The sequence below is a fragment of the Paracoccidioides lutzii genome, assembly GCF_000150705.2.
Source record: "Paracoccidioides lutzii Pb01 unplaced genomic scaffold supercont2.7, whole genome shotgun sequence".
NCBI classification, from domain to species: Eukaryota; Fungi; Ascomycota; class Eurotiomycetes; order Onygenales; family Ajellomycetaceae; genus Paracoccidioides; species Paracoccidioides lutzii.
Genome location: NW_015440953.1, coordinates 1 through 9,874, shown reverse-complemented (window position 1 = coordinate 9,874; position 9,874 = coordinate 1). Strand labels below are relative to the sequence as shown.

General features: G+C 34.1%; 1 protein-coding gene across 1 annotated transcript; it reads left to right on the top strand.

Annotated features, from left to right (window-relative positions):
- Window positions 1-2,014: 2,014 nt before the first annotated feature.
- Window positions 2,015-5,672, top strand: PAAG_03300 (sugar transporter; the record flags this gene model as incomplete). Its single annotated transcript, XM_015844915.1, has 10 exons — window positions 2,015-2,054; window positions 2,396-2,609; window positions 2,794-2,896; window positions 2,978-3,086; window positions 3,318-3,487; window positions 3,599-3,903; window positions 4,368-4,545; window positions 4,779-4,822; window positions 5,140-5,257; window positions 5,376-5,672. 10 exons carry the CDS (start codon window positions 2,015-2,017, stop codon window positions 5,670-5,672), a joined length of 1,578 nt encoding a protein of 525 aa, XP_015701889.1.
- Window positions 5,673-9,874: the final 4,202 nt, after the last annotated feature.

Below are 9,874 nucleotides of genomic sequence, written 5' to 3'. Positions count from 1 at the left end.
GGCCCACAGCAACGCCTCATAAGTTTGCATATCAAATTCATATCCCAAATCAAATAGTTATCCAGCATCCATATTTTATCCTCATTTTGGGCGGCCACGTTAAGACCCTTGGTGAACCCTCCAGGTGCCGCGAATTAAAAGCTGCGAATCTGCGATTCTTGCGGTTCCGCACAGCTGATAAGCGCTGTAGAAGATTCTGCAGTGGAGCCCAGAATCGCTAAACGGAAAATCCAGCTGGCATGCTATTAGCCGTGTGGGAGACTAAGCTGCTGGAGAGGGTACGTTAATTTAGTAAGAGAGGTGAGCGGGCAAATTCCCTTCATTGATTGTTCTCTTTTTAATTTCTATTTTTTTTTATTTTTTTATTTTTATTTTTTTTTATTTATATATTTTTATTTTTCAACAATTGTCGATAATTGTCATCTAAAAAGAACATGAATGGCACACAATGCGACACTTGTTTCAACTGAATTTGAAGTCTGTGCCCTTCAATCTCCCTTTTTCATACCTTTTGTAAAACATCTTCAGATAGTCAAAAGACAGAGACTCGTTCAGATAAACAAGCAGAAGAGCTAACTTCTGTTGGTAATCCAGGAACCGCGGAAACTTGGAGGCAGATTTTAGCATCCAGGAGGAAAATGTTATTTCCACCTTTGCCCTTGGGCGAAATCTTAACAAGCACACTGCGAGCCAGTTGCTAGCTCAGTCCGGCTTGGGACTGCTTCATATCGCCGCTGATTCCAAACCCAAGATCTTGGCATATCACCCTGTAGCTAGCGGAGGGAAAAGAGAAAGAGAGGGAGAGAGAGAATTGTGGAATGCTTTCCAATGTGATCTGATACCGCATAATGATGGCTGTTAACCGCTTTGGAACGGGCATCTACCCTTTCTGTTCTCCTATAAGTTCCATCTTTCCTCCCCTTTGAGTAACGACATTGGTATTTTGGTAAAGTCAGTTTCTCGGGAGTCACCTGGATTTATAGGGTGAAAGGGTCCACCGTGAAATCTCCACAGACCACTCCTAAGTATACTCTTCAACAACATGCAGACTGCATTTTTGTTGGAGAGATGATCGCTCTTCTCCATTGCCATCAACACAATTGGGGTTTGCCTTCATTAAATACAGCAACAGTTGTTTCTAACATTGCTTTGTCACTCATTAGGCAAGGCCCTAACCAGGGAAATTTACTGACTCTTCCAGCCATCTATTATATAACTGCTCAGAACCAATTTCCGAATGGCTACAATGGTTTCAGCACTAGTACTAAACCCTCCCCCCGAACAACAAACAAAAAAACAAAAAAAAAAAAAAAAAAAAAAAAAAAAAAAAAAAAAAAAAAAAAAAAAAAAACATACAATTCAATATCAGCTCACATCCCACCAACGTCCCAGAAATTCCAATTTCTTTTCTGGTCTCATATTCATATGCACCTCCCAGTGCCATACAGCGCTCATGGCGGGAGAGCGGAAAACTTGGCGGCTGGCTGCTCTCATCCACATCCCCTGAGCTACATGTCAAGGACAATCCACTCTGGTATGCCTCCGACATGTTCCCAGTGTTGTAGCCATCGTGGAAATTCCCACATGAATCAATGACGGAAATGTGTATTTAATGCTGCTGGAGCCCATCCCAGATTTTGCTTATCCCCCTTTTTCCAATTTTTCCAGGTTTGTATTCCTTTCCTTCTTTTCACAACACTTTTTTCGATGATTTGCAGTGTGAATCCAGCGTATGAGACATCCATAGCAGTGCTTGGTCACCTTTTGTGTTTGTGTCGGCTGTATTTGCTGCAGGTTGATTCTGAGAATCGAGATATTCTTCCCCGCAACCCCTGTATGCGTTGCTTCCCTTCATTTTAAGCAGCAGCGATAGGTCCCCGGATCTCCATGTATATGTATCCCCACATATCCCCAGGTCGCTGTCTTCTCCAGCCCCACGTTCTGCAAAAATGAACGATCCAGGAGCTCCCAGGTTCGCGGGCCTGACCGGCCAGGACTGTCACTCGCCATTTCAATGGTTGCCACTACGGGCCTTTTGCTTCTCGGTTATGATCGTAGGTTTCTCCATTTTCCTTTGCTGGTACCAGACATTCTGGGAGATGGATCAATTACCCTTATTGTTCCCTCCTTTTTTTTTTACGACAAAAAATATTTCAGAGAAGCAAAATTGACAATCTTCTTTACCGGAGGGTTTATGTTTGGAATTATCAACGCCAAACCATTCAATAACTCTTTCCCACGGACTCGTGATAATGTGGCGCAGCAGGGTTTTGTAATTGCAATTTATGAAGTTAATTCATTTACCCAAATCCTTTTATCCTCCTGATATAATCTCCAGACCCGAAGGTGGCGTGCATAGGTTGTCTGGCTGACGCAATGGCTATTGTTTGGCTAGGATACATGCTTGGACGCCGCAGGGCCATTATTAAAGGTGGCTGTATCATGATTATCGGCATTACTAGTCAAATGGTATCCATCCCAGGCTCCGGTGCCGATGCGCAATTTATCATCGGACGAATCGTGACTTGCATTGGCAATGGTATTAACACATCCATAATCCTGACACCGGGCGGAGTGTTCGCGAACATCCAACCGCGGTCTCCTGATCCGTATTGAAGGCGGGTTGTTTCTTTTGGAACATTGATTGCATTCTATATTGATTTTGGATCAACATATGGACCACCTGATCTGACGTGGAGATTTCCTATCACGTTGCAAAATATCTTTGGAATTTTTATTGTTGTTGGAATGTATTTCCTGCCTGATTCTCCAAATTGTCTGTTCTTGCGGGAGCGTTACGACGATGGTGAAGCTGTTATTGCTTGCTTTTGAGGGGGAAGATATTGGGCATCCGGATGTCCAACTTCAGCAAAGTATTGTGCTGGACTCAATCAGAGTATACACGTCTGACGAAAAAACCATCTCGCATTTCACATTGACTAATCTGCAATAACATTAACAATTTCCTCTATTCCAGGTCAGGCATCGGCTCCACCTCAACCCCAATGTCTTCAGTTTTCACCAGTTGCAAAACGCAACATTTCCGCTGAATGCTTTTCGGAGTCTCGGCCCAATTCATGCAGCAAGTAGGCGGCTCTAACCATTACTTCCCAATCCTATTTCAAAAGCTCCATCATCCCCGGTGATAACTTCATGGCCATGCCTCTCGTTGGGCGTAAAAATGATCGTCTATTCTATCTTCTCTGCCACATCCTGGTTCATGATTGAACGGGTGAACCGGCGCATGCTCTTCAAATCGGCAGCACAGGTCAGTGTCTGTCTATGATGCTCACCTTCGCCTGCCTGCCTCATCTCAGGTACACAAAAGGCGGCCACCGGCGCCACCGTTGGCCTCTTCACCTATATTGCTACTTTCGGCTCATCCTGGGTGTCACTAGTATGGCTCCACCCAGACAAAATTTCACCCATCAAGACGCGGGCAAAGGCCAACGCGCTTTCCACCTGCTCCAACTGGTTCTTCAACTTTGTCATTTGTCATGGTTGTCCTTGTGATGCTTGACGGGTCAGTTGGGGTACATATATGTACTTCGCTTGCGTGGCGCCTGCTTCTTCCCTGTCTTCTACTTCTTCTACCCAGAGACTGCGCGTCGCAGTCTGGAAGAGATCGATATCATTTTTCGCCAAGGGCTTCACAGTGAAGATCAGCTGCGTGACTGCCGCTAAGCAGCTGCCCTATCTTTCTAAGGATGAGATTACGCAAATGATCGAGCAGAATGAATTCGGCTCTAAAGACGATTTACAACAAGATGAAATCAAAAGCACGATGAGGACAGCAAAGGCTCGAACGATAGCAAAAGGCGGAAAATCACGGGTATATGAAAAAGAGGGGCCGGAGATATGCTTTTGGGCTATGTACTACGGGCCGTTTCGTATTCTGGAAATGTTTCATTTCACGAATGGAACCATTGGTTGTTTTTCTCCTTTTTCTTCAATGCCACTTCGTGGATGTGTGCTATCAACCAATCAGAGTAGCATGCATTATTCCCTCATAGAACACTTAACATTAGGTAGTTAAGACGGTCAGTTCCCTCTCATTATAGATTTCATCACTCTTGAGAGATCATATCTGGATTTTTATAATCTCCTCGTGTTTCTTCCTCAATATCTAAGAGATAGTCGGTAGAAAATTATTTATCCTTCCATCCATGAAATCTCTCGAAATGCCTGTTTCTGATTTAATTACTGGCAGTTGAACTTGCTCTGGTGCAAGGATGTTCAAATCCTCCAATGGGGCCGCGTCTGGACTTTTTTCCGGGGTTAGTTTGTTTAGTTAACCAGATGTTAACTCGCCAATCTGAGTATGTAAATGGTGAAATGTCACCTCGCTGAAAAATTAACCAAAACAGCTTCAATGGAATTATGATCAGAGGATGTTTCTGGTCTCTGATTGGGAAGTCGACGATCTATCAACTACTTTCTCAATCTGAGATGAGTTCTAGACCTCCTTTCTCATCGCCGGTTCTTTTGAAAATTCCCCTCGGAAACCGATCATCCCTCATGTCCTGGTACATCCAACCTCAACGCGTGAGAATACCACCAATTCGCGGCAAAAGGCAAGAAACTCTAGAGAAAAAGAGGGAAGACTTGAACTTGCAATATTCTCTTTTAAAAGTCAAGAGATAACCTCAATTTGTGAAGCTGCATGGGTGAATGATGATGTTCCTTATACGACACTGATTAAATGAACGGCCTTCACACAGATTCTCAGATTGAAGAGCATTAATTACCCTGACAACCAACATTTTGTTGCGAGTTAGGCGAACGCCCTCGCCGGGAGCGGCCGCCCCGCTCGTGATTCCGTGTAAATAGACTCAGAAGCTGGCTTTCCCTTCAATACAACATCAACCAGCCCGGTTACTGTACGTTTTTGAATAATTGATTTCGATTTTTCATAAAATAACATGTGCGAACATCAGATAGATGATTTCAATCTAGTGAAAATAGGCAGTTATTCACAAGAAATCTTGTTATTTGGTGTGTTCAGAGGATCTGTTATGACCTCTGTCCAGGATTTCGAGTTATGCATAACTCAGGTTTTGAGACCTGCCGAGTGGACTACCCCTCACTCGACATTCCGAATGAAAGTGAATGCTGGAGTTAATTCTCTCGAGACCCTAGGATGCCTGCAGTTGAAGAAGACGATAAAGTCAGCCTGGTTTCGGATGAGGAGCCTACTCAATATGATATGGCAGAGGAAGGCCGTGCAATTGAGAGATCCAGCAACGGCCCCAGCAAGGTCCCCTAAACACGACAATTTCCCTGAGAATCCACCCTGTTCTACAATGTTTATTCCATCTTCCTACACCTAATGCAAACAGCGCAATTATGATGATCTGCTTGCATTCTGCCAATAGATGATGATGGCCACACACCAGGATTCTCCCAGCATCAACAGCGGTGCCCCTGTAGATGACGTGGGTAAGGCGTCATTAGATATGAAAACTGTGACTACATCCAATGGATTCAACTACCGGGTGTGGAAGGTTGGGATCTTGGCAGATGTGAAGGTTATTGATAGGACTGATATCTTGATGGAAACCCAGCACACAGCTCCCGAAGATAGGGTGGCTTTGGAAAAGGAGAAGTGGACAGTCCGTGTGAAAGCCTTATATCAAGGATGTTACAATCCTTCCTCGAACCTGTTCAGATGACAATTGAAACATTGGAACCTGACAACACTGCGGCTCTTAGGGAGGAAATAAGCACAGAATATCCCATTTCTCTTGCTGAGGAGTGTACCGATGTCATAAAGGAATTGATGACATTGCATGTTAATGATATTGACTGTCTCACATTTCAACGGAAGTTTCAAGGTGCTTTGATTTCATGACATCCAACCAAGCAGCCCTGCGTATCCCTAAGTTCAAATGAAGCTAAAAATAAATACGTGCCTCTTAGTGACGTTGCACATGAAGCAACTTGGTTGCATAATGGCATAATGTGAGAAGAGATTTTGGATAAATAAGAGTGTTAAAATAAATACTATACGCTCTAAATTATTAAGCTTTGCAGCTTGATTTATCAAATTATTTCTTTTATTTCTTTTTTTATCTTTTATTTAAAAAGTTTTTAATAAAGGTTTTATTATTATTATTATTATTATTATTTCAGAGATATGAGATGTTTTCTCTATACTTTAACTTTATTTAAATAATTTTTAATTTATTGATATAGAGAGTTAAATAAAAAAAATTATTTTATTTTTTTGAATTTATCAATTAGTTCTGTAACTAAAGTAAATCTTTTTTAAAAATTTAAACTAATAATAGTTTTCTAAAAAAAAATTTGATAAAATCTTTATAAATAAAATACTTTGTGATGACTATATAAAAAAGATAAAAATTTAACAATTTTTAACTCTAATTAAATCAGAAAAGATATACTAATTTTAAAAAGAAAAATAAATAAATAATAATACCTGCTGATATAGATATTTTAGAAAATAGAAAAGTAAACTTAGCAGTCAAAAATAATACTGAAATTTAAAAATTAACTTGTTACGGCTTCAATCTAGACGCAGGTAAACAGGTGTTGATTGTCAGCTAGGTAAGCTACTTCAACGAAATACCAAGATGCTCTACGAAACGGGCGCCCGGGGAAGCCTCTGTTTATATCCCCCTTTTCCACCACCCTTTCCACTGGCGGTTGCTCTGCCGTTGCTAGACAGTTTCTGTGGGGTATACGTTTACGGGGTAGTTGTTTGCGGGGTTGGTTGCTAGGCAGTGGCTATTGCCCTTTTCGGTCAATGCCAGTTTCCTTAGCTCAGTAGCCATGCGCTGTCATAGTAGCCCAGTAGCCGGCGCCGTAGCCAGCGCCATCACAGTATGAAATATGAAGAAGTCTCAGCAGATATATTTATATGACTTCAAGAACTTCTTTAACAGCAAGCTCTGTAAAATTAGTAACAGACTTCACAAGAAATATATTTCAAATCAAGCTTTAAGATATAAGAGCTCAGTCAACTACTGCTCTTAATATATTTATTATAAACATCACTCAGTCATTTAACAGTACTTGTTTTTACTCTGAGCAAAAATATCTAAAGAAAGAAGTTTATTCTATTTGAAATATTCAATCAGACTAATTTGATTCAATATTTTATCTGACAACTTAATTTTATGATCAAACTCTGTACAGATGACAGAGTTATTGATTTTTGAATGATTAAATATTATATATATTTGACTATTTCTATGAAGCTGTAGTAACAAAGTTTTTTTTTATTCATAAATACAAACAAAGTCTCTGCTTTTAATTCAGATATTATATTTATTCAGATATATAATTTTTCTCTAACTTTATTTTTATTAAAAAGACTTTTAATTGACTTTAAAGTACTTATTAATGCAGTTTTACTTTTGTAATTTTTCTTTCAACTATTGATCAAAAGATTTTAAAACTTAAAAAATAATATATTATGACTTAATCAGAGTCAAAATGATAACAAGACAATAGCTTCAATTTATCTAACTAAACAGCTGTGATGAGAATATTAAACTGAGAATTAAAATATGAAATAAATAAGTAGCTGAATATATAGAAATGATTAAGAATTAAAGTAAATCAATATAAGTAACTGAATAAAATTAAAATCAGAATAAATCAATTTTTAAAGTATATCAATTCTAATTCACATATCAGCAGCTATGCTATAATATTACTCTTCAGTTTAAAAGAGTACTTAATCTCAATCAGCTGTATTAAAAGTAAGAAAAAAGTAAAATAAAAATTTATCAAGCATATTAGTAGACTAACTATCTTAATTATTATTTATTAGATTTTTATAAATTTTCTTTCATATTTCATTAATATTAAATTTATTATTAAATTTTTATTAAAAACTGAGATTTATTTGACTATTTAACAGTAATAAAATTTAAAAAAATATAAATAAAAATAATAGTTTTCAACTTAATAATTATAATATTTATAATATACATAATAGCTTTTTTGATAAAATCTATTCTATTGAGAGAGTGAAGTTTACAGAATATATAATAAAGAATCATTTAAAAAATTAATAGTATTAAATTAAATTTAAATTAAATTTATAAAGTTATGATAATTAGAATAATCAAAATAATTAAAATAATTAGATTGAGAAGTATATAATATGAATAAATATAAAAAATTAAAAGCTAATTGCTGAATAATATACAGAAATTTTTTATAAATTTAATAGAGATTTAGCTACTGAGCTAGATAATTTTAAATTAATATATTAAAATCTTGATAGAATTGAAATATTTTTAAAAAATTTAATCAATTCTAAGTTCTGATTTTATACAAAATATATTTAAATTTAATAATATATATTAATAGAAATTTATTTAATCTTTACTTTAAATTATGAAATTTATCTTCTATCTTAATTATTTTATTTGAATTGTTATATACATCATAAAGTTAATTGAGAATTTAGTTATAATCTTAATTTTCTATTTCTTTAAATTGAGCCTATTAAGAAAGAATTATTACTTATATACTTAAATCTATATTCAAGTAAATATAGTAAAACTGAGTAATTAAATCTTTAATAGCAGTTTAATCAATATATAGTTTGATTTTAATTGAGAAAAATCAGATGTCAAATTTCAAAATTTGATTAGTAAATTTTTTGAGATCTAGCAGAGATAGTTTTAAATAAAATTATGATCAAAAGTTATTTAGAGTAGTCTATAAAAATTAGTATTTAACTCATAAGAATTAATATTAACAGTCTAAAACTACTGATTTTGATTATAAAGCTTCTGAATAGTATTCTCAAATTTCTGATTAAGAGCAGCAATAAAAGCTTCTATAATAAAGATTAAAAAAATAAAAAAATAAAAATTTAATAAAAATTTAAGCATTCAGTAATATCATAATTACTAAAAAATTTAATTAAATATAAATATAGATATAAATATAAATATAAATATAAATATTAATATAAAACTTATCTACTCAATTCTCAGAATTTATGAGAAAAATAAATTAAATATTATATTATAACTCAACTAGAGTTAAAATGATAATAAAACAATAGCTTCAATTTATTTATTTAACTAAATAATTATACTGAGAACATTAAACTGAGAATTAGAATATAGAATAAATAAGTAGTTAAATATATAGAAATAATAGTAAGATGTAAAAGAAAATCTATAAAAATCTAATAAGTAATAATTAAAACAGTTAATTTATTAATAAGCTTAATAAATTTTTATTTTACTTTTTTCTTACTTCTAATACAGTTGCTTGAGATCAACTTCTCTATTAAACTAAAGAGTAATGTTATAGTACAGCTGCTGATATATGAATTAAAATTGATTTATTTTACTATACTTTAAAAATTAATTTATTTGATCTTAATTATATTTAATTACTTATATTGATTTACTTTAATTCTTAATTATTTCTATATAATCAGCTATTTATTTATTTTATATTCTAATTCTCAGTTTAATATTCTTATTATAGTTATTAAGCTAGATATATAAATTAAAGTTATTATCTTATTATCATTCTAACTTTAATTAAGTTATAATATTAATATTTTAAAAAAATAATATTTAAAGTATATATATTAATTATATTTTAATTTAAAATATTTTTAAAAATTTTTTAAAAAAAAAATTAAAAATATTTATTTAAAATAAAAAAAAAATAATTATTAATATAATATATATATTAATAATTTTATATAATCTATATAATATAAAAATAATATTAGATAGTAAATTATATTAATATATAATTTTTTATTTTTAAAAAGTCTTTTAATTAAATTTATAATATATTTTTTAAAATTTTTATATAAAATTTAATTTTATTAATCTTAGTATCAAAAAATATATTTATATAGTAAGAA